The sequence below is a fragment of the Salarias fasciatus genome, chromosome 6 (assembly GCF_902148845.1).
Source record: "Salarias fasciatus chromosome 6, fSalaFa1.1, whole genome shotgun sequence".
Classification (NCBI taxonomy): Eukaryota; Metazoa; Chordata; class Actinopteri; order Blenniiformes; family Blenniidae; genus Salarias; species Salarias fasciatus.
This window is the reverse complement of record NC_043750.1, coordinates 21,175,846-21,202,157: the sequence shown is the minus strand read 5'-3', so window position 1 is coordinate 21,202,157 and position 26,312 is coordinate 21,175,846. Positions and strand designations below refer to the sequence as shown.

Here is a 26,312-nt window from a genome sequence, read left to right as displayed (position 1 = left end):
ACAGAGCAGAACAGATGGGCACACTGTAATTGTTATGACTTGATAGAAAACGCGTACCCCGGTACTTTTATGAACTCAGGGGTACAGTTTACAAGAGAACATCTGACAGATGTGGGAGTGTAAGTCTAATGACAAACACCTCTCTACACCTCTGCTTTGTTTTCCTTAAGCATCCTGGAAGACAAATAGGGAAGAGGGAAAGCTCATAATTACCATGTTGAGTACAAAAGACAGGTTGACAACCTTGCATTATCAGTCACAAGGTGGAGTAGTTTATCTCCTCTTTCATGGCAAGGGACAAGAATGGGACCAAGGTGGGTGCCGCTCAGTGCTTATTTAGGTGGAGCTGAATTGGCATTTTATGAACTCCCCACCACAAGAGGTGAAATCATGCTATTTCAGCGATTAACTATTCACACCATGGTTTGCATCCAAGATTATGGGTTGTGCCAAGTATAATTGATTGAACTTTCAGTGCGCGAGGCTCGACACGACAAAGCTATTGTGGAGCAAAATGTTTCGCTTCATGCCCTTGTTAACCCTCCACATCGCGTCTCCCGTCGGCACGACAGTCAAGACCTCTTCAGCACATCCAACTGATTCACAACACTTCATTAAACGCTGGCAACAAAACCATCTGTCCCCTCTCAATCTCCCACCAGCAGTAATGTGACGATAACTCACTCTCCCATTCAGTACCACTTGTTCTAATGGGATGCCTGCCCATGCAAGCATCAGTTGAGTTAGAGGTATGTTAGCCTTGCTGATGACTGACTCATCGTGAAGAATGTGCAAATGTTTTTTAGACAGTTTGAACTCCAGGAATGATGCGAAGTAAATAATGTTCGGTTGGATAAAAGGAGTCAGGCAAAAGGCACATTGCAATTAATGTGTGGCATGGATTTGTGTGTATGTTGCAGTGAGGATAAGCAGAGGTGAAGGCAGAGATGAAACAGCAGCCAGTTATATTGTTTGAAATACCAAAGTGCTTCTTGAGTCTTGTGTAATTTCTTTTTTTTTTTGTATCAATCTCTAAAATCTTAAAGGAGATGATGTTCAAAATAGGGACAGGGCTTACTTTCTGGAGGTGTGAGCTTTTATATGCAATATCTATTCATGAAAAGGATAAGCAGATGTTATTAGGAACTTGCACTATGCACTCACCTGGGCGGATTATCAAAGCTCTTTTGGAAAATGCTTGATTTTCTGGTTTCAGCCAGTTACAAATGATGGGGACAGGAGTGGTGGAGGATAACTTTCAGATGTAGTTTTCTCTTTTTTTGGGGGGGGTTAAGAGTAAGAAATCTAAAATCTAAACCCTTGGCTTCAAGTAGTTATCACTCTGTATAGTTAATGGGGAAGCTTGCCAGTGAGAAGGGACAATTTAAATCCCTCTACATTAATTAACTATGTCATTCCAGAGAAATCACCAAGTCCCCTCACATCCTTACGAATTACCCTCCCATCTCCCTTCAGCGTGCCTTTCCCCCACTGATACCACCCACAGACACCAGGGACTGATAGATTGAATGTACAGCGGGGCTGTGCTGTTATTTCTAGAGCCAGATGAAACTGCAGTATATCGGGCAGGCACACCTCATTTGCTTTGGGCCCCTCTGGGAGTTACATCTGCATGTGCTGCCTGCCTGCCGCCTTGCTGAGTTCATTACCATATTCATAATGCCAACGGATATCGATTATAAATACCACACCTGTGCCACCTTTCTCCACACTGCCATCAATGCATTGCGGCTGTTTGCCTCACATGCTCAAGGAGATATGATTGAGAAGGACAGTACAGGTGGTTCAGCTCCCGTCATGTAATGGCTAATTGCTGTCATTAGACCGCACTTCTTCTGGTCAGCCTGATTCTCATCAACATGTCAACAACACGCTGTGCTCTGTGACATGAACGTGTACAAAACAGGTGTCCTGTCGTCTTGCTGCATTTGCTTAATTTGCCCGTGATTTTAATAAATGTGGATTTTCATATGGTGCGAGAGAGTGACAGTCTGGTGTCACATGACTGACAACCCATCATGTCTGTTCTGAAGGATGCAATATAACCTGTGTTGCCTGTTGCATAGTCAAAGCATCTGGCATGATCCTTCTATAAATATGTGACAGTTTACCAACGAGCTTTACTTTAAAATTAAGACAGCTTTGAAATTCAGTCCTCCCCCTGCTTCACTATCAAACACATTCACTTGCTCAGCCATGTGTTTCATGATCAGTATCCCTAGCCCCTATCAGACGCAGACTTGGCTTTACTCCTTATCTTTAATTATTTCTGCAATGACATGCATTTTCTTCTGCTTCCTACCCACTCAAGATAAGTTGGTGTCTAGCACAGATGGAGTCCTCCAATGTAACCAAACGACAGTCCCATACGATAGCGCTGCTCCAGAGACAAGACCCCAACAGCTGGCGCTGTCTCAGCCCACCTAGCTAAAGGGCTCTCTGTTGCCACCATGCAACATGTCATCTAGCTTATTAAAGTTTCATCAGCACTCATGAGGAAGCCTTAGTGGTGACAACACTCGGAGACATGACCCCTGAGGAATGGGATGATGATGATGAGAGGAACATGAAAACCAGGCAGTGACACAGAAACTTTATTTACATACATAATTGGCCTATTTGGGTAACACTGTGTGTGTACTTGCTCATGTATCTCAGTTATTTGTGCACTCGATTAATTAGATGTTTACTGTACTTGTATGCATAACAGATATTGCAAGAAGTTTGCATAAGCCTGTTTATTCAAATGTAGTCTGTCCTGACGAGCATGGCAGCTGACAGAGCCCACTTCCATGCAAAAACACGAGCAAGCTCAAGTTCCAGTAGCAAGTTCTCTAAAATACTCATCAAAGTTTGAAATGCGCTGCAAATCTTTCATGTTTTTGTCAAGTTGCTTTGCTTTGGGCTTTGTTTGGCCTCAGATGGCAGCCAATCCTCAACAGGGCACAGGCTAGTGTTTATGATTTACATAATTCGGTGTTTGTTAATAATCTCTATAGCATTGTTCATTTTGCATGAATTTAAATTAACATAAAAACAAAATACAACAAAGACGAAGAGAAACAACTGTATTTAAATTATGCCTCAACCACAAACATGATTTTTGTTATTTGCCTGTGATCTTGGGTGGCTCCAAGACGTACTGTACACAATAACCATGGAAAGTTACTTGGTGATGAAAAAACCTTGCAAACCAGCTCATGTAGCTAAAGCTGTTGATAAAGCACAGTGACTGAAGTTCTCAAATACAGATGGATAATTTTGTGTGATTGTGAAGGGTCCCCATTACATAAAACGTCTATTACCTGAAGTCGTGTGGCTCCCATACATCAGTAAGCATCGAGTGTCCATGCACCATTAGTGGAGTTGATGAGCCTGAGAAAGGCCAATTGTGTCCAAACACCCCAGGAAGAGGGAAGCGCCATTTACTGTCTTTGGGCCTTTCCACAGTACGTGTTGCACCATCTTGCAGGTGTTTCATCTCATTCCAATTTGAATGCCTGTGTCACGCTGGGGAAGTGATGAATGGCAGGCAGCAGTAGTGGAAGATGGTAGAAGCAGTCAGTCCTCCACTCGTCGTTGTAGCCCTAAGACTCAAGGACAACTGTTGACTCCCACAAAGGTCCTATGTATTTGCAAAAAACTGTACATTGGTCACTGTTGAAGCTAATTGTAGCTTTAGCATGGTGAAACTGTTATTTTGTTTTTGTTTTTTGTTTTTTGTTTTTTTTTTTTGTTATATAGTTCTGTCTGTGATTTTGTCTCCTGATTTTGAAAATAATTATTTGGATTCTATCAGTTTTTCATTTTCATGGCATTTCAATTTCCCCACTTAATCATTTGTCTGCAGATTTTTAAACAATGTACACTTTGAATGTTAAGCCCAATATTATTCTTGTCCCAGGCAAATTTCAACCTATAGTTAGTTTAAATCCAAAGTTCTAAAATGTACCATACAGGCCAAACTGTTCTGAAGCATCTTAATTTCCCTGATTCACTGCAAGCAGTTGTTTCAGTTGACTCAACACATGCAAACAGCAGATGTCCAAAGTTTTTTTTTTTTTTAATTGCCATTGCTAAAGGAGCTCACCTGTGCTGGCCAGGAGCAAAGTGAGAGAGTTGTAAAAGAATCTAAGGATCAGCACCAAGGCTGTCCTGGTGAGTGTGGGTTCTGTTGGTGGCAACGTCTCAAGGCAGTCAGTCCAATGGACTCTGCACACTGCTGGGTTCCACAGATGCAGACCAGGAGGACAGCACTTCTCCAGATAAGGCATACAAAATCCTGGACAAAGAATACCTCTGCTCTTCTGTTCTATGGTCAGATGAATGAAAAATTAATTATTTGGCCACATTTATCTTTTATTTGGCATAAAAACGGAGAAGCGTTCAACCCAAAGAACACTGTCCCCACTGCCAAACGTGGTGGTAGGAACTTAATGGTCTGGGGTTGTTCAGGAACCTGATTACGGTGAACAGCATCATGAAAAAAAGAGCAACACGTCAACATTCTGAACAACATCAGGCAGTGTGCAGAGAAAGTTCCTCATGGCCACCAGTGGGTGTTTCATCACGACAACAACCCAAAACTCTCAGCAAAAGTAGTGGAGAAATGGTTAGTGGAAAAAAACATTGTTTTGCAGTCTTGACTTGAATTCTGAGAATCTGTGGAGGAGCTAAAGATCAGAGTGATGGAAAAAACTCCACAACCTGAAAGAGTGGGAGCTCATTGCTGTAAATGAATGGTCAAAAATGCCAGTGAAGATTTGCAAAAGCTGTTTGTATATACTGTATATATAAAAATTTGTTTTTCCCCACAAGAGTGCTTCTTCTTTATCAAGTTATTATCTTTTGGAAAATACCTGTGTCAAAAAAACCTTGCTTGTTGAATAGAAATAACTTTAAGCCAAAATTTGCCTTGGGTATGAGCAATTTCAGGCTTAACTACACATGATTTACTGCTTCAGCCTTAAAACACCCTCTTATGTTCATAATGCCTATGATAGAATTAATAACAAAATCTTAGTAAGTATTACAAGCAATCAGTGATGGGTCTGTATCCCCCAGACCTTCACCCAGGTGATCATTATGTGTCAGTATGTGCAGCAGTGAACATTTACACTCACTTGATATTAATTGATGTCTTTCTTTGCTTGAAGTGAGGCATACTTGGTACATATTGGATGCTACCCCTTGTGCTAAACGAACATCTTTTTTTTGTTTCCCAAGACTAGATCCAAATGGAACGCTTTACAACTGTCACTATCTGTAGCGGAGCCAGAGTGGGGGCAAGGGGGCCGTCGCCCCAGGGCCCACAAGGTCATAGGGCCCCGTTTCATGTGATGTGTTCACATTTACTCGTAAATAAGTTATTATAATAACATGTGCAGTGTGTGCGAGAAGGTATACACATGATTGTGGGCTCCAATTGACCAATTCTTACCTCACGACTGTCCATGAATGCATCAGAGCTGTAAGCCAGCGCTGATTGGCTGTGCGGCATGAATGAGTTTCTTCTTTTGCAATTGATCTGAAATCTTTGGAGGGAAGTTAAACAGTATGCTAAACACTATGCTAGCCGCTAGCAGTACTAGCCAAAACCTAACATCGGAGCCATTGGTGAGTCAGTGAAACCTTCAAAAATATTATCTTGATCAGAATGCTGTGGTCTTAAACACCTGCCTATTTGAATGTGCCTTGTGTTGCTCTCAACTATGAGACCGCCGAGTCTATTTTTTTTCTAATATACAGTACATGAATTCCAAAAGATATAGATAGCTGTGTCTATATCTATCTGAATAGATTGTGTAATTTTAGACCAGATGTATTCATTTTATATTTAAGCTGTATCAAAGATGGTACAGATTTAGCCTGTGAGTTTTTATGAGTTTTCAGCACCATGGACAGCGGACGCTCTGAGATTGACCCTTGTGTGTGTGTGTGTGTGTGTGTGTGTGTGTGTGTGTGTGTGTGTGTGTGTGTGTGTGTGTGTGTGTGTGTGTGTGTGTGTGTGTGTGTGTGTGTGTGTGTGTTCTTGTATTTCTATCCTTGTCGGGGCCAAATGTCCCCACAAGGATAGCAAAACGTGGAACGACGTGCCTTGTGGGGACCTTTTTCTGGTCCTAAGTAGGAGAAACAGTGTTTTCTTGACCATGTTGTTGTTACTAAAAAAAGTAAAAGTGCAAAAACATTTCTTTAGGGTTAGTCTTTGTTGTGGTGTGGGTTAGGGTAAGGGTCAGGGTTAGGGGCTAGACATGAATGGGAGTCAATGGACGGTCCCCACAAGGATAGAAATACAAGACTGTGTGTGTGTGTGTGTGTGTGTGTGTGTGTGTGTGTGTGTGTTCTTCAGAACAAGTTTGTGAACTGGTTTGTAACTTTATTCTGCTTTCTGAGGCATATAGGTTTGCTTGACTCAATAAAAGTGAGCATTAGTAAGTTGTTTGATGGTTGCACGAGGTATTGTTTGAATGATAAAATTATTATCATAAGGGCCCGTCGAGAATGCTCCGCCCCCTCTGTACTGAGACCCACGCTCCGTCTTTGGTCACTATGTCACTATAACGTCATGATGTCAACATACACACATTTTCATGGTAATTTTTGGTGTTATGTCACATTTCATCAATCAACTTCATTGATCTCTAAAAGTCTTCTTTATCCCAGTCTTCAAATAAGAAAAACTGCAACAGCTTATTATGAATTTCTGGTATTTCTCTCTTTCCATTGTTCTGTTATCCTCTTCTATAACTTTTCATTTTCTTTTCTTTTCTCTTGTCTCGCAGGTGGTTGTTTGTCTCCCAAGCTTCCTCGAGTTGAATTCAGCCTTGGTAAGTCCTGTTTGCTCAAGTGTTTCAAGAGTCATTTCAAAGTGGAAAGGTCATTGAACTTTCTATGCATGCATTAGCAGACTACTGGTAACGTCAGACCTCTTTAGTGTAGCCAAGAAACAACAAAAGTCAAAAGGATGTCTGCCCTTGTGGCTGAAATGAATCCCAAATCCTTATGTTGACTGTTTAAAGAAACATGCTAAGCAGAGACTTGGATCAGTGCAGAAGTCAAACAGAATTTTTAGCCAGTCTTCCAACATTCAAATTCATATTCCTATTCTGTATATGCAAATAAAAATGACAACAGAAGCGCAGCACAGAGAAAACAGACAGAATGATGAGATGATCCATTTGAACATTTCATACAGTTTTTATGCTCTGGACCTGCTACATTTCTACATGTATGCTTTGGGCATGTTTCCTTGAGCTGAACTAAATATTGGTCCTGTTTTCTTTGACATAATAATATTCTAAAATACAAGCATATTAGCTCCCATGGATAATTTTTAGTGCAATTGCATGACTGTAATGTAACAAGAACGTTTCTGTTCTAGAAGTGTAAATACTACGAGTAAACAGGATTTTGCGCACGCTGCCTCTCATGGCATGTAATGACCTTCATTTCTTGATAGCATTTTCACTGCAACTGCAGCACTATGCTTTAGAATTTTTCAACTTGCCTTTGTCCCATTGTATAAGGAACAGAGGTATGTTCAATAACATGAATTGTGGTGATCTCATTTAGTCTATTATGGCAACAGAAAAGATTACAGTTGCAGCTAAGCGTATGTGCACATATAGTTAAATCTCACCTATAGATTCAGGCTTTGTATTTATGCTAGATGTGTTTGTGCTTTGGGAGTTGGGAGGTTGTTTTTTTTTTTAGAAGCAGAGCAGTTTCTCTATTTTATTCCTTATATTTTGTTCATCTGTCCAGTGACCGCCAGACGTCAAATAATGCTGAATTAATGAAGTGGAATATCATGTGGGGAAACTTCATGTCTGGCTCAACCCTTTCTTCGCAACTTGAAAAATAAACGTATAGTTTGAGGCACTCCAGGTGGGGAAACAAGCATTTCAAGAATGACAGCGAATCAGTCTGAGTGCTGCAAATCGCCCATGACTCACCAAAGTGAAGTGCCTGACATGACTTAAGGGTGAGCCCCGAGTTCTTTTCTCCTTTTTCTTATATATTCTTCTTTTGCCATATAACTCCTCAGAATGGTCTCTCCACACACTTTGTGACTTCAGATACTCACATTTACTTGGTGATTGGCCGTCGAGAGCCATAGATGTCATCTTACTGGACAGATGCTTTGACATGCAGAGCATGAATGCGCATTGCCTCCTCTCTGCTTGTTAAAGGGATTCACTGGATTACTGTTGCTAACTATATATCAGGCTTTTGATGTAGCAACATTGAATAATTTTTTTCCCCCAAATAAAAATAATGAGATGATTTATTTGTTTGCTTTCGTTTTGACTCTGTGCTATTAAACCTGAGATGAAATATGGCCTTTTCTACCCAGACTGCATGATCCCAGAAAACAAACTCAATGGAGACATTCAAATTGTGCACACGTTTCTGACTCCTAAAATACCAGATAATTTAAAACTGTGACTTCTGTGCTTCAGCGGGAAGAGACCCAAACAGAATTTTTCCATTTATGTCTTTTATGAATGCTTAATTATTTATCTTGTTGTCATCCACAACCATGGCTCCACCTCAAAAACACAAAATTGCTTTTGGAGGAACAGGGATCTCTTTTTGTGGAAGCAAGTCCTCTCTCTCTCAGCATTGTATGTGTTTATTTTCTGAGTTAAATACAGAAGCTCTTTGATACTGGCCAAGTTATGAGTTAAGCCATACCAATCAGTTCGCTGCCCCTAAAACACACACGTATGTCAGTAACATCTCCACAGACTTCCCAAGTCAAGCCAATGTTATCCTACTGACACTGCCAGTCACACATTTATGTCCCATCTGGACTGCTGTAACTTTCCATAGGCATGTTTAGATCAACAAAATGCACATGAATTACAGTGCTCATAATATATCAGCAACACTTCACCAGAGGCCAGACAAGCACAGGATATTACCCAAATTTAAAATGTCTTCTTTGGCTCCCTGTCTGTTTTAGAATTGATTTGACTTTTTTCAATAGCTTAAGAAGATTTCTCTCACTTTAATACAGTTCACAACTTTTGACTTCTTACATTTCCAGTCTCCACTTAAGGTCCTGTGCATCTTTGTTCAGCAATCCCAGTTGAAAATTAGTGACAATTAGGCCTTTTCTGTTTGTGTCCCTACTGAGGGGTCTCAAACTGTGGTCCTCGAGGGCCGCAGCCCTGCATGTTTTCCATGTCTCCCTGCTTCAGCACAGCTGATTGCAATGAGGCTCGTTATCGGGCTTTCTGCTGAACCTGGTGATGGAACCTTCATGAGATTCAGGTGTGTTCAAACAGGGATAAATGGAAAACATGCAGGGCTGCAGCCCTCCAGGACCTGAGTTTGAGACCCCAACATCCTCCTCAAGGAGGTCCAGCTGGTGAGTTGTTGATCTCCCTCCAAATTGCTTGCCTGTCTTTCCAGAGATTTCCAGATATAAATGCAAACCATTGCATGTTGCTTTTTCAGAGAAGTATTTCTTGTAATGTTTATTTCGTATGTTTATATGCTCATAAGCTCCCAGCTCTCTGGTTTGGGCTGGGTGTGACTTGGTGTCCCTCCAGATAAGCTAGAAGAAGATATGGGATGACATCTGAACTTTATTGTTCTTCTTGCTGCTGCTGTGGTCCTTTACAGACGAAGCAGGAGTGAGAATAGGTGCAGGAGAACAGCACACAGCATCTAATGCACATGTTGGCATACAGTTATTCAGTTGCATTCTCTTCATTTCAAAGGAAATTACAGATTATAGCAACATCTTATGAATGTCAGTATCTCATGCACTTGGTTGCCATTCTTCTGAGGAGTCCATGTAATTTTTTCCCCCATCAATTATCAATGTCAATCACAGATTAATTACTGATTAGCCATAAAAGCAAAAGCCGACTTTATTGTACATTTTTTTTCTATTACCGACTGCATTTTCAATTTTTTCGAGCAGCATTTAAGTCAATAACTCAATCCACAGAGTCTAAAGAACATATTTTTTTTACTCACTAATGCCTCGGAACAGCAGGAACGTGTTAAAGCTATAGTGTGTAACTTTAAAATGTCTATGAATGTCCGTTTTAGCCAAGCCACTACTAGTGGAGATGACAAAATGCAGATTAAGCCGATCGACTCCTCTAACTGCTCTCAGGATTTTTCAATATATATAACTCTTGCTTTGCTTGTCGACCGACGACATTCCCGTGCTGGCGCGCAGGAAATTACACCTTTTACGTCACAACAAGAAGGGAGGGGGAGGATGAGCGGAGGGTCTCATAGCAACAGGCTGAGCTCACAGTCTCAGGCAGACCGAGGAAGCGACATGCTACTTCAGGGTTTCGGCCAGACCTTTTCAGTCCGGGCGCCCCGCCCGCACTAAATTGTGCAGCGCCCGGACAACGGAGAGGAGAAAAAAAACTGTCCGACGGTCGAACACCGGCAGCGTTAGCAGCATTAGCAGCATTAGCAGCGACCCCCCCCCCCCCCCGGCCAAACTTTTTCCCTGCAGGAAACACTGTACTTTGTGCGTAACACTTTGTTTTTCATCAAGAAGCAGCTATTGGAGACTAACAGACAACAAATGATTTCCGCTGACGACCACTGGGTCTTTTCATCCACTAACCTGTCAGTTACAAATTAGCAGGCACCTTGTCTCCCGTTTGTAATAAGCTATTTGTGTTTCTATGGCAAAAAAAAGAAAACAACAATTACCTCTTCGGAAGAGTCCATCTTTTTTTCACCAGCTGTCCTTATTCACACAGAATAAAAACCGTTTCCAACAGTGATTCGCGCTGTGGAAACGCGAATCCCCGTGGCAGCGGTAGGGGGGAGGGGGGGACACCGGGGACACCTGGGCGTACGTCATGTGGAAGCGCCGGCTTTATTGTTTTAAGAACGCAGAATTCCGCTAGAGGGCGACCGAAGTTACGCACTATAGCTTTAACTGTGAACTGCACCTTTACAGATATACTTTGAAGTACAACATTAACAATAATTTCATCTGAACTTGAGGTGACATTCCAAATAACAATCCAGAGACTGAAACCAATTTACCATTGTCAGATTCATCACTTTTCTCTTAATTCATATGGATGCCACGTGTCAGTATTCCCAAGGTTAAAAACATATTTTTCACATGACAGTTCTAATTTTCTCCTCATTGTCCCCAGACCCACTGGCAAACAGGTGTGGAAAGCAGTGTCACGGCCAAATAATGTTGTCAAATTAATTGAAATATTGAAATAATTATCATGATGAACAAGTGTCTTCTGCAGATGAGTGCATATTTGTCTTGTGTGGCAAGTCCCGAGGCTCCCCTCTCGATTAAATGGAATTTAGATTCATTGTAGGGTCACGGAGGCCTACTGCATTAAAACTAATTTTCACCAAATTCATCTTGAAAGAGCTTGGCATATTCCAATCACACAAAATAAATACAGCATAGTAATTGAAGCCTCCAAGGATGAGCAAAGATTATTACTTCAATTGCTGAATTGTTATGGTGATTTAGGAATCGGTCCCCGGGTTCTTTAGTAGTTGAGGTGCTGGACTGAAACTGCAAGATATATTGTGTTTGGATTGATTTTCACTTCAGCAAAGGCAGGCAATACAATGATAAATAATGGAACATTTCTGCATACATTGTGCTTTCAGTCTGTAGTTTGAATCTAGCATTTTAATGCTCCTTTCTCTGCTTTTCCCTTCATCAATGTCACTCCCTCATTATCTTCTCTCTCACTCTCAGATTTCCTTCCTCAAGCTTTAATGTATCTCTGAGGAAGTCTCTCATCCTTTCCCTCTGCCAGCCTCTCTATTTCCCCTTCCTGCCATCCCCGCCCAGCATCATAATAGCGCTGACCTTACAGGGTCAGTCCGAGTGTCATATCCATGTAAGAGACCCAGTCTAGTGATGCATGGTTGGGCACCTATTCCCATTTCAATCACCAGCCTGGCTGCAGCTAACTGCGCAGAAGGGAAGATCCCCCTGGCCAGTGGAATAAACATCCCCTGAGATGACTGATGGGGACACTGAGTAACTTATCTGCAGTACTCTACTGTGTGTGTGTGTGTGTGAGTGTGTGTGTGTTGCTTCAAATTATGACAGCGCTCTGCACTTTTTTTTTTACACTATTAAATGCTATAATTGAGATTTGACCTGGCAGTTGATCGGATTGTGTGTCTAACGTCATATGTTAGGATATGTTGACGGTATAAACATAATTTCAGAACACTTGCAGACGAAAACAGCACATTTTTCTTTCTGTCAAAATATTTGTCTGATAGATCCTGTTTGCATGTTTTTTCCCCTAAGTGGGATGAGAGCAGGTTGTGAGGCCCATGACTTTAAGGTCGGTGTAGATAAATCTCCTTATGCACCATTTCGCATAATATAGTCTGTTGAACAGTGTTACCTTTAATAAAGATAACAATTGTAGAACTTGAAAATCCATTCAATCTAAACGTCCTTTTTGAATTTCTGTAAAATACTTTAGATAACCTCAATTCCACCCTTCGTTGTGTGTCTTGCACCAAAGTGTCGAGCAGCATGACTCTGTTTGATAATGGGCACACTGTAGCATTATTATATGTTTATATCAGTCAAGTGCTTCAGAGAAAGAGAAGCTTTGCCATAGCAACAAAGCAAAAAAACCCCAACTTATTATAGTACAAATGTCCTTCATGAATGTCTTTAACCCGTGAGATGTGACCAAAGCCCTTTTATTGTTCATACATTTTAACCTACATGAATTAGAATTTTGACACAGCTGCACTCAGCTCTGTTTAAAACCCGCACATCAGGTTACATGTCAGGACATGGATCCCAGTAATACTGATGATCTCCATGATCAAAGGTGTCTTTGTTATAGTTTTATTGTAGTGAAATTCAGGTCAGAGTTCATGATCATATCAAGGTTTCTGGCTTTGTCAATGTCTTTCGACATCGCTTACTGAAGGAGAGTACTAACTTTTAATCTCTCTTTTTTGGCTCCAAAACTTTTCACTTTGCTGAATTTTTTTTAGTACATTCAAAGGTTGACCTGCTCGATATATTCTCTGTGATTTTTCGGGGGGGGGGGGGCAGAATTAAAGGTGGGGGGGCCCATCCAGCACCCCACTCACGGCTCCCGCCGCAGCATGCAGGCACCACTCCGCGCCTCCCCATCCCCCGGTCCAACACCGCATGCAGGCAACGTGCCACACCGCTCCGTGCACCGCACGTCGCAGTGTTACGCAGCGCTCCGCTCCGATCACCCCCACCCCCTCCCCCGGTCAGACAGTCAGGACTGGGCCCAACTAACAGTAAGTTGTCCCGGGCCCAGGCAAAGCTGTCAGCGGGCCTGTAGTTGGGCATAACTCAACAATAAATGACAAGGGGGCTTAGCAAAAAATTACAGTGTAAGTTCTTCAATGACTCTAAGAGATATCAGCTGCTGATCCAGATCACGGAAGTATTCCAGATCCCAGGATCTACAACAGACAAAAATAGGGGGATTCCAGAGTGCCAGTCACTGTGAGGTAACACATTGAGATATGAACATGCAACAAACAGCTTTCTCCCATACATTGTTTGTGTTGGGGAGAAATAAAATGTTTTTTATTATATATGGTGTTCTTATTGTTGTTAGTGACTGATTTGAGCTGTGTCGGAGGTCTGCGCTCTGAGTGCCAAATTCTAGTTTAGTTCTGTGCCAGAGATGCCCACCCAGTGTTCCAGTAGGTAACGGTCAGCAGTGTCAAATGCAGCACTCGGATGAAGAGGGAGATTCAAAGCCGTCTCTGTGCAGTGTTGTGGATGAAAACCTGACTGAAAGGCATCGAAGGAGCTGCTACAAGAATTTTAACTAGGAATGGAAGATTCGATATGGGTCTGTAATTATTGAGTATTGATTATACTCAATAGATTGTTCTTTTTCAGAATTGGGTTTTGTTAGTTTTCAGGGCTTGTGGGAAAACTCCTGAAAAGAGAGACCTGGTAACAATCTTTAGCTCTGAGATCAAACTGTGTGAGACATATTCATGCTCTGATGTTTGAGAAGAGTAAAGTAATGAGGCTGTATTTTCATTAAAAAAAAAACAAAACATCCCTTGACTGTACTACTGTTCATCTGAGCATTTACAGTATGATCAATACAAGCTTGTTCATTTTAACTGCCTCTCTCGTGCATGTCTGAGTTTCATGCACACATGTACACCCACAAAAGAGCAATACGATGGCTGTGTTAGCAACAAGCTTTTCAACTGAAAGCTCACTTGTGATGTGCCATAGCATCGAAGACAGATCACATTCTGTGTTCATGTAAAGCCTGAAGGTATTTTTTTTCCCCGCTGGTAAGTGTGAGCTTTACATGTACGTCTGTATTGTCTTCATGACAACAAGGAAGCGAGTCAGATGGCAAATGATGATACATATAAGTAGTCGTGATTGAACTAAAAAGTAATGCTTCAGACGGTTTGTAATTTGTGTGAGAAGCTGTGATGTGGATACAGACAATTCCTGGTGATGCTAACTGGCGCTTCAATATCATGTTTGTTTTTGAACTGTTTTTTGTGTTTTAAAAAACAATCTAATCTATCAATTTCAATTGACCCATCAGAAACATCAGATATAATAACACAGATAAGGGGAGACCCACATCTCAGATGTTTTGAATATATATGAAAAACACCAAAGACTCAGGACATCTGAAATACAGAACAAATATGATTTGCATAGTGCATTTGTTCAGAACAATAAATAAAATATCTGAAAAATCCTAAAAATGATTGCACTAGAATTATTTTTCTGTTCAATTCATTTTGAGATTTGGGGCCATATCCATTTTCTCCCTTGTACATCAAATTTATCAGGGAGTTTTGCCATTTTCCAACTACAAATGTTTATAGCCCTGTACAGCTTCTGCAGTTGAGATGTACATGTCGTCAAAAGAGGCTCTTAAGAGACGTTTGCTGATAACCTGATGATATTTTCTATCTGAATGAGACAATAATCACAGCAGCCAACAGTCACTCCATGTGACAGACTGAAGCTGTATCATTATAACAGGCAGTCATACTCAGTTTCTTCATAAAAAAACAAAAATCCTGAAAAAGATGGATATTTAGCTGCGTTTCAATTAAAGATGATGCCTTTTTTAAAACATAAGTTTCATCTCTATTAATTTTGAATTGTTTTGATGCAATGATAATGGCTAAATCCTGTGTGTGTATATATATATATATATATATATATATATATATATATATATATATATATATGTATATATATGTGTGTATATATATATATATATATATATATATATATATATATATATATATATAAATGTGTGTGTGTGTGTGTATATCTATCTGAATAGATTGTGTAATTTTAGACCAGCTGTGTTCATTTTATATTTAAGCTGTATCAAAGATGGTACAGATTCAGCCCGTGAGTTTTTAATCTTAGCTTTCAGCACCATGGACAGCGGGCGCTCTGAGATTGACACCTGTCAGGCTGCGTGTGTGTGTGTGTGTGTGTGTGTGTGCATTTGTTCTTCAGAACAAGTTTGTGAACTGGTTTGTGACTTTAATCTGCTTTCTGAAGGATATAGGTTTGCTTGGCTCAATAAAAGTGAGCATTAGTGTGTTGTTTGATGGTAGCATGAGGTATTGTTTGAATGATAAAATTACTATCATAAGGGCCCGTCGAGAATGCTCCACCCCCTCTGTGCTGAAACCTATGCTCTGCCTCTGACTTCAAGACATGAGGATTGAACACGGTAGTGGAGGCATAGAAAAAGGTAAATCTTTTTTGCTCCTCATGGTACTGACACAACAGTCCAAATCCCAGTCACAGATGTTTTCAGTAGGGTATTAATGCACAGAAAGATATTTTTGCATGACAAAGAAAACCTTTTTTTTCCTTGCACACAACCTGCTCCGCTTTAGCGTGCTTCAAGAATAAGTAAATGTGCGACCTCTTTTAATTCGAGTCCAAAAGCTGTGCCACAGTGAGCCTGAAGAGTGAATTCAGAATTAGACTAACCCCGAAGAGGCAATACAACATATTCTACAACCTTGTCCTGTATTCTCCTCTCAACAACAGCCGCTAAGTGAATCACTGGCTCTGAATGTTAACTGTATTTCATGCTGAAATCCCAAATCAACATTTCGGTTGTTTCCTTTATCCTACAGGTGAGTAGAAAGGTTAAGCAGGAACTATACGAGGCTAGTGTTAGGTCCAGTGTGGTCTCCCATGTATTCTCTCAAATGGAAGTGGACTTACTATCAGCAGAAGGTGTAAAGGCAATGGGCATCGAACTAAGATTATGTTTTGGTATACAGATAGAGCCTTTTGTGTCTTTTCTTTTACTTGTAGGTTTCAATATGAAGTCCCAAAATGAGATGTTGTTCTCTGAAGTGAGTTTTATGATGAGATGTACTCTGGAGAATTGAGCAAGTCTTAGAGCTGTTGAATCAGGTCACATGTTCTAAACCAAGCTGACAAACCCTACTATATTTGCATCTATATTCTTGACCCTACAATATTTGCGAGAAAAGTCTATATGGGCTCCATAAAATTCAAAAACAAACCTTAGCTCAGATTAGACCTGCCATTCATTTACACTTTGTCTTAACCAATGTTGAGCAAATTACTTTTAAAAGTTATTATAGTTACTTCTTCACAGGCAAAGTAACATTGCATTACTTAAAAAAAAAAAAAAAAAACATTTAAATATAAAAAATACTGTCTGTAGCAAGCCTCAGACGGGCCTGGACATGTACTGGATTAGGTAGGGAGACCTATCCCTGTTGGTTTAGTGTGTTACTGATGGTAACCTTTGTTACTTTAGTCCCAGCTCTCTGCAGGTCATTCACCAGCTCTCCCTGTGTAGTTCTGGGATCTTTTTGTCACTGCTCTCATGATCATTTTGACTCCATGAGATGAGATCTTATGAGGAGCCACTGATGGAGGGAGATTATCAGTGGTCTTCTATGTCTTCCATTTTCTTGTAATTGCTCCCATAGCTGCTTTCCTCACACCAAGCTGCTTGCCTGTTGTAGATTCACTCTTCCAGCCTGGTGCAGGTTTCCAATTTTGTTCCTCGTGTTCTTCGACAGCTCTTTGGTCCTGGCCATGGTGGAGTTTGGAGTCTGACTGTTTGAGGATGTGGGCAGATGTCTTTTATACAGATAACCAGTTAAAGCAGTTGCCATTAATACAGGTAACAAGTGGAGGGCAGAAGAGCTTCTTAAAGAAACAGTTACAGGTCTATGAGAACCAGAGATCTTCCTTGTTTGTAGGTGACCAAATATTTATTTTACACCATAATTTACAATATGTTATTAAATATTTGTTTTTAAATCCAACAATGCGATTTCCTGGATTTTTTTTCCCACATTGTCAGATGAAGTGTACCTTTGATGAAAATTACAGACCGCTGTCTTTTTAAGTGGGAGAACTTGCACAGTCGGTGGCTGACTAAATACTTCTTTGCCCCACTGTAGCTGTGCCATGGGCTCACCAGTCTCCCATTGGGCCCAACCAACATATGGAGCAAGTCGAACACAAGGCACTTAATACCGGGGAATGTACAACTCTTAATTCACTGGTGCAGATATCTGAACAACACTTAGGTCCAGATCACAACTCAATATCACAGCACACTTAGACAATAACATCAAATGTACAAAGGAAGATGTGCTCTTCAAATCCAGCAACACAGCCAGAGATTGGGGCACCCCAAAGATCAAACTCCACATTCTGAGAATAGAAAATAGGTTGCTTTTATTTAAAATCACCATGCTTGTACGAGGGGGGACCCAAAAGTTTCCGGACTGATTCTATTAATAAAAAAATACAATGAAGTTTGAACTTTGGCCGCTAGATGTCGCTACAGGATAGCCTCATGCATAACTGTGCCAGGTTTGGTCTTCCCCCTTGATGCGGTCAGCTGACAATCATTGTTTATGTTGACAGAGTTACACCCCGCTCTCCGATTTTTCAAGATGGCGGATATCCACTGATTTGTGCTCTGTCAAAACATTTTGTTTTTTATTGGGAAAACAGCGGCAGAAACACTCACCATGTTGCGGACATTCTTTAAGAAGGATTCTTAGGGCTTATGAGTGGTTTGGCCCTTTAACAGCGATCAGATTACATCAGGAAGACCAGGCACGCAGAGGACAACAATCCACTTCCAGAACAGAGTAAAACATCACAAAAACTGAAGCAGACGTCTTGGTAGATCCACGCAGGACTTTTGATGGCATTGCAGAACTGATGGGAGTATTGTAGAGATCCAGACAGATAATCCTCAGGCGGTTATTAGAAGCAGTGAGACGAAGGCACCCGGAAATGGCCGCATCATGACAGACAGCAGACGACAGGACGCCCCGTTACGCACAGAAATAACACGAGATGTTGTGCGTAAAGCATATTTTTTTTCCTAAAACCGTGACCAGCCAGCCTCCCCACCGCCATATTCACCTGATCTGGCCCCAGGCGACTGCTTTTTGTTGTCAAAGATGAAACTGGAGCGGCAGCGGAAAGGTAAGACAGGCATACAGGCGGGGGAGGGAAAATCGACGTTCTCTCTTATCGCCACAGTTACGCACGGTCATGGCGACTCTTCTGAACAGTGAAAATCTCGGGTGCAGCGTTGTATTTAAGCCAAAGGAGAGTATTTTGAAGGTGACAGTTTCAAATAATTGCGAAGATTAAAAAATAAAAAGTTATCACCACAGTCCGGGAACTTTTGGGTCCCCTCTCGTACTTAAATGCTCCACTTTTATGATAAATCATTGTAGGGTGTTTTTATTTTTCTTTTTGTGAGTTGTCTGAAGAAGTCCATTTGACCAGATTCAATTTGTTCTGAGAAGATTATGAATTTTTTTTTTTTTTTTTAATTGTAATCTTAGTGAGAACAATAGAAAAGAATTTCTCACAGTTGTCAATATGAAGAACTGCACAGGCCCTCTCTTAAGCTGAACATTCTTTTAATATTTTACATCATGTCAGTCCCCCTTCATCCGGATATTTTTTTTTGTACTGTGTTCAATGAAGTCTCTTCACTTTTACACAGGAACTGTTGAAAATGGAAATAAAGGCATAGTAAAACCACCGATTACAAATGCTTTGCACTCTCTCTCACTCTCTCTCACTCTCTTTCTCGCTCGCTCTCTGTGCTCATTAAACACCGGCTTTGTTTATGCTGCTGCTTCTTTAAAAAAAAAAAAAAAAAATCCAAGGACAGTCACCCTTGACAGTCAGCTTTTTCATAGCTGCTGGAACATGGATGGTTTTAACTATGTTTTTGATTGGGCAAAGATCACTGTGACAATATGTAAATTTGCTTTCATAAAAAAAAAGCCTTGTGCTCAAAATCTGTTTCAAAATGCACAGGGTTAAAGGAAGTCCTTTCACCTCTTGAACACTGAGAAAGAAATCTCGTATTTTTCTCACCTAATGCAACAGCGAGAGTCTGGAAAAACCACCTCTAAATCCGAGAAAAGGTCTGAAAGCAAAAGTCCATTCGATGCCCTTCTACTGACTCCTTTGTTTCTTTCTGAAACTGTCTTTTGCTTTTCTCTTATTTTTAAAATTCCTCCTATAAGAATCACTTTCATCTCCACTGCTGCTCAGTTGCTCAAACATTAAATTCAAGTCTATAGAGATACTGCACACAAACACCAATTCTCAAGCCTTTGCTGAGTTTTTATAGAAATGTCATCCACTGACTGATGCTATTTGTCCTTTATTTCTTCAAATTTTTTTGGCATTCTCTGCAGGTTCGTATGTGAAACCGTGCATTTGAAAGCATTATAGTGGATGTTTACAGGCAAGAATTGTGTTTGACGGAGAAAATGCTCATTTTGGTCTCAAGCCAAGCAGGTTTCTGAACAAAATGTTTTCATTACTGTACTTGATTACGGATGCTCATTAATGCACATGTTCAGAGCCATATGGTTTAATTTACTACATATCAGGCAGGATGGTTTTATTGACCTTTCATGTAGAGCAGATGTGAACACAAGAGTCACGTCTTCTTGTATTCAGTGTTTTGAAAATCTGCAACCGCAGGATTGTGCATTTTTCCTGCTCAAGGCTGTGCAGGGTTTTTTTTTTTTTTTTTTTTTTTGCCACTGCGCATCTGACTATGCAGGAAGATGCTTTTCAGCATATAAGCATGTTTGTCAGTCTGCTTGTGGTGGGATCACAGAGTTTTATTTTGTTGAAGGGGTTTCTTTTATCCACCACTTACAGTAAGGCTTCTTGAACAGAGATCATTAGATGTGGACTCAGCTTGTCAATTGGGGCTTATAGATGGGAATTTTCACCATTTTCTTTCACAATGTATATTTCCCACCATTCTGTGTCATCTATTGTCATTTCTCTGTTTGCGGCCCAATGTCACATAGGTGTTCGTATATTTGTGTCTTGAAGATTATCTTCCTCCCTCATCTTATCCTCTTTGCTTCCTTTCTCTCATCTCCTGCCTTCTTTCCTTCTTCTTCTTCTCTCCTCCCACTTGTTCCTTCTCTTCCTCTGCTCAGCTTGTAATGACCTGGTGGCCTCGGGCAGAGACAGGAAGCCCAATGCTTTGGTCCAGGTGGCTGTCATAGATCCCCACAAGCAGAGCCTCGTGTCCCATGCCTGCACTGAGATTGTTGAGGTAAGGACGGAGACACACACACACACACACACACACACACACACACACACACACACACACACACACACACACACAGTCTTGTATTTCTATCCTTGTGGGGACCGTCCATTGACTCCCATTCATGTCTAGCCCCTAACCCTGACCCTTACCCTAACCCTAACCCACACCACAATAAAGCCTAACCCTAAAGAAATGTTTTTGCACTTTTACTTTTTTCAGTAACAACAACATGGTCAAGAAAACACTGTTTCTCCTACTTAGGACCGGAAAAAGGTCCCCACAAGGCACGTCGTTCCACGTTTTGCTATCCTTGTGGGGACATTTGGCCCCGACAAGGATAGAAATACAAGAACACACACACACACACACACACACACACACACACACACACACACACACACACACAGTCACAGCCTGTCACTGACCTTTGCTGTTTGTTGTTTTGCCGTGTCTCTGGGTCACTGGATCTTGGTTGGCGTTCTCTCCATCACTGTCTGTCCTCCTTTTTCTAAAATCTTTTTTCCCCCTGAACGCCACCGAACTGGAACAGACAATGAGTGTTAACCTTTTATTTCCGGTGACAGTTGAATACTGATGTCCGTGCCAGCTATGGTATTAGCACTCACTCAAAAACGTATATGTACACTCTGCTTGTCGGCTCTATTGTGTGAAGGTTCACTACAGCGAGAGTGCTTTTGTGCTCTTTGACCTCTTCAAATTCTTCTTTTATTACCTCCTGTGTGACACTGTGGATACTCAACAGCCACACAAGTGTTTTTTTTTTTTTTTGTGCAGCTGCCCCCGTCCCACTGTGGAACACCCACTAACACATGTTGCATAGACCAATGGGAGCACACACAGTTTTTTCTGTTTTTTTTCCTTCCCTGTATGATGGCAAAGTTTCCTGGTGCGTATGAAGGAGACACTGTTTTCATTCTAATCCAGTGAAGCTAAATTACCATAACTGTCTCTCCCAAAGGCTGATTTCCACTGCTTTTTCCGTCAGTCAGGGCAAGAGCAGCGCGCGTGTCTGTGTCTGTGTGTCTGTGTGTCTGTGTGTGTGTGTGTGTGTGTGTGTGTGTGTGTGTGTGTGTGTGTGTGTGTGTGTAAATACAGGATGTGGTGGGATACTGTATGCTGGCTCAGCCAGCTCTGCAGACACTCTGAATGCTGCTGGAGTTTTGATTTCATGGCTGTAATGTTCAGGATTTGGAGTAGGATCTGAGGATATGGACTGCTTTCGACTTCACAAAAAACGGGTATGTGCACATATTAAGCGTGGCTTTATGTCAGTCTGTGAAGAAAGGCTTGCAACCTTATCAGATAGTTTGTGGGTTTTGTTCTGTTTATTTATTTCAGTTGCCAGGACAGTGTAATAAATGAGAACATCTGTTCCACTACATAAAGTGTCACATTTTGCTCTCATGGATTGATCAGGCACATTGGTAATATTTGAATAAGAAAAATCCCGCAACAGTCAAGGAAAAAAAAAAAAAAGAGCTGTCTTTTCAGTTTTGAATTAAGTTTTCAGTGTTGAGATGAATAGAGCAGCAGCAGATGTTCATTTATCTGTTTGACCAGAGAAAGAAAGTTGAACCGCCACTTGGTTCTCCTGTTGTCACATTTCCGAGATGCCTGCGCTGAACAGCTGGTGTCGGCTTTGTGCTGACTGAAAAGCTTCACCATTAGACCTTTTCATGTGATAGTGTGTATCATCAGGAATCCACTGTAGGTGATATAAGGTTTTAATTTAAGAGACAAATGATGGAACATGCCAGCTGCTCCACAGTCCTTTCTAGTCTCACCCATGAATCACAAGGCAGAGGTCAGTGAAAAACAACCAGATAGCATTTAATCTTTTCTGATGTGAAGATTACAGCTATCTCGCTGAAACCACTGACCTCTTCCAGGAATTATTTATTGGAACAGTTTGATACAATGCGACCAAAAGTACAGTGATAGTAAAGTCTATCTTTAAGTCTACAGTGCCTAAAATATCTCCCACCACTGTAACATAAATGAGCATTATGCAATTGGACAAAAAAAAAAAAAAAGATTATGTGACATGGTTAAAATTAGTCAGTTGCTAAGAGAAGTCAGTGCTAATAGGATTTTTTAGCCAAAATTTATTTTTCCACATTTACACAGCTGAATATAGTATTCAACAGTTTATTTTGGGAGGAAAAAAAAAAAAAAAACCTTGTCAACCGAAAGAAAGCAAGCGAATGAGTGAAAATTCAAGCTTTTTGAAAAGAGACAATATTTCAACTTGATCTGTTTACATCTCAGTTGAGGGTGACTCTGGGGTGGAATGCACTTCTTTTGACCCTGTGTTTTCTATAAAACTGTGCTTTTGTGTTGAGGTGAGAAGTCTGTTCTTTTTTGTTTCCGGTTCTCGTTCACACTGACAGGCCGTTAAATTATGAATACAGTCAATACAATCCTGTGATCACTGCATGTAGTCAATCACGTGCCGACGTATTTCAAAAACATGTTGATGATCCGGGAGGACATAATTGTTTAGCAGCTGAGTGGAGGGTAATTATGGCTCTAAAAATATGAACAAAGTTAGCAACCTTTCTTAGATGAACAGTATTATTTGAACCATTATTGATTGGTATTAACAGACACAAAATGTGCCAAGAAAACACTTCTGACTCGGTTGCAGCATCTGATCCATTGACACGAGGAAGGTTGGGACTATGGATTCCTGCAGCTGCTGCCAAATTGTGACCTGACAGTCTTGCAATCTCAGCAGAAGTCGAGATTCATCAGACCTGCATCTGTCTTTGTTTTTGTTTTTCTGTCTCCCTACTGCTCAGTATTAGTGAGCTTGTGGCCACTGCAGCCTCGACTTTGTGTTCTTGACTGACAGCAGTGGAACCTGGTGTGGTCTTCTGCAGCTGTTGCCCATATACTTCAAGGCTGGACGTGTTGTGCATTCAGAATTGTTTCTTCTGCTTTACACAGTTGCAAATAGTTCTTATCGAAGTTTCTGAAGCCTTTCTGTCAGCTCTGACCAGTCAGTCCAATTTGACTTTCTCTGACTGCGCTTATGAAGGTGTTTCTGTCTGTAGAACTGCATCTGAACAGAGGTCTTTGTTTTGTATTTTGCTCCAGTCTGAGTGAACTGTAGAAATGGCCAGTTTTCCTACTTTGTGATGTTTATTAATGTTGATTCAGTCATTTGACAGTTTACAACAAACACATCTGAAATGAATAAGCTACTCTGGAAACAATTGAGCAGAGGAGATAGTGATATGACAGGCTCTAGTGAAGAAAGAGAAAAAAAATAAGCAACACAAAGCAATAACTCTCGTCTTGAAAAAAGGTTGTCTTTGTTTTCAGATGTGAAATGGTTACGTTGTGTATGTGTACAAAGTGCATTTGCCCAAGAAATGCCAGTCCAATCGTGAAGTAGACAGGTTTGTTGTTTGATTGTTCAAACAGCATACTGTTAACATCTGTGCATATTTTATACCTACCAGCATTAATGTAGTATGAAACTGGGGCACAATGTCATATTTATACGACAGACAGTTTTTATCTTCTCAAAGGGAGTGTGTGCCTCAGTGCGAGTACTGTATCTTAATCTACTCTTGGTGTAACAGAAAAGCCCAGTGACAGCTAAAGTAGAAAATCTAAAGCCCTCTAAATCTCTTTAAAGTGCAATTGGAAACATTTGGACAAACTGTATCTGAAGCTGTTGACAAATAAATGCTATCTACTACCTCTTTTTGAGGGTTCAGAGGCAAGAAATAGCCTTTTTTGTTTGAGAGTCTAAATGATTTTTCCTCCACATGCTTTCTCTGAATACTTAGTGTGACACTAGAAATGAGAAATTGAGATGGAAAGAGCTGGGGTTTTTTTTTGCCAAACTCTAATGTCTGTAGGAAAATCTCATTCCTGAAACATGGGCAATGGGTCCAGGAGTGCTGGTTGTCCAGGGGATTTGACGTCAGGCAAAGCCAGAGTATAAAATGGCCTTTGATGTCAAGCTAGTCATGCATGCAGCCCCCTGCTTGGAATGAGTCCAAAGAGTCTCGGCTTTGTGTGTATTTGTAATTATGACCGGTCAAGGGAGAGAGAGAAAAAAAAACCCCAGTGTAGGAAGACTCAAACCAGAGAAGTCATACTTCCCCCCCTAAGCCAATCACAACTCAGATGCACACACCCTTTTAATGGCCTAAATTGGCCAGTCCTCTGAGATTTGCAAACCAATTGGACAAAAAGACAAGAGCGAGCCAGCTGTCTCCCAGAGCATATGTTGACCACTTGTATGACAGGCTGGCTTACTTCTCAGTGTAAATGGAGACAGGCTTACCACTTCAGCCCATCTCAGCCCATCAGTAGCACTAAGAAGCTTCAACCAGCGCAGAGGCTGCCAAGTATGCTGGTAAGTCTGAATGAGGCCTATTCATGGTGCCGCGGAGGAAGGTGGGTGCATGTATGGGCCTGTGTTTATGTGTGTGTGTGTGTGTACCTGCACCTTCTTGAGTATAATGGCTCTGTCTGTTGTTTAGTCCATGTGCTGTACTGATAGCGTCCCAATGTGTACTCGGCTCAAAGCGATGCATTGGTTCCACCATGTCTGGACCCGACGTGCTGAATGATGTATGTGTGTGTTGAGGATGTTAGCGAACACAAACCGCACAGCTTCATGACTGGGCAGCAGTGTGCCACTGGGCCCCAAGACCAGTATCACTATGTCTGGAGAGGCTGGAATCAGACTGGTTTTATTTCCCCTCAGTCAGCTCATGGAAGATTTTCTGATGAATCAGTAGAGTTAGTGGCCTGATGAGGAGGTGGGACTGAACACTAGCTGTGTATGCAATCACACACTTGAACACAAAACTCTGTGTGTGTGTGTGTGTGTGTGTGTGTGTGTGTGTGTGTGTGTGTGTGTGTGTGTGTGTGTGTGTGTGTGTGTGTGTGTGTGTGTGTGTGTGTGTGTGTGTGTGTGTGTGTGTGTGTGTGTGTGTGTGTGTGTGTGTGTGTGTGTGTGTGTTCTTGTATTTCTATCCTTGTTGGGGCCAAATGTCCCCACAAGGATAGCAAAACGTGGAACGACGTGCCTTGTGGGGACCTTTTTCCGGTCCTAAGTAGGAGAAACAGTGTTTTCTTGACCATGTTGTTGTTACTGAAAAAAGTAAAAGTGCAAAAACATTTCTTTAGGGTTAGGCTTTGTTGTGGTGTGGGTTAGGGTTAGGGTAAGGGTCAGGGTTAGGGGCTGGACATGAATGGGAGTCAATGGACGGTCCCCACAAGGATAGAAATACAAGACTGTGTGTGTGTGTGTGTGTGTGTGTGTGTGTGTGTGTGTGTGTGTGTGTGTGTGTGTGTGTGTGTTCTTGTATTTCTATCCTTGTCGGGGCCAAATGTCCCCACAAGGATAGCAAAACGTGGAACGACGTGCCTTGTGGGGACCTTTTTCCGGTCCTAAGTAGGAGAAACAGTGTTTTCTTGGCCATGTTGTTGTTACTGAAAAAAGTAAAAGTGCAAAAACATTTCTTTAGGGTTAGGCTTTGTTGTGGTGTGGGTTAGGGTCAGGGTTAGGGGCTAGACATGAATGGGAGTCAATGGACGGTCCCCACAAGGATAGAAATACAAGATTGTGCGTGTGTGTGTGTGTGTGTGTGTGTGTGTGTGTGTGTA

General features: G+C 41.3%; 1 protein-coding gene across 2 annotated transcripts in view; it reads left to right on the top strand.

The window, feature by feature from the left end:
* The window catches only part of inpp4b (inositol polyphosphate-4-phosphatase type II B), a 161,030-nt gene that overhangs the window by 1,749 nt on the left and 132,969 nt on the right, over positions 1–26,312 (top strand). For both annotated transcript variants that reach the window (XM_030093257.1, XM_030093256.1), the window contains exons 2-3: positions 6,804–6,848; positions 20,539–20,657. In XM_030093257.1, coding sequence (XP_029949117.1) covers positions 6,804–6,848; positions 20,539–20,657 — 164 coding nt within the window. The remainder of the gene's footprint in view (positions 1–6,803; positions 6,849–20,538; positions 20,658–26,312) is intronic.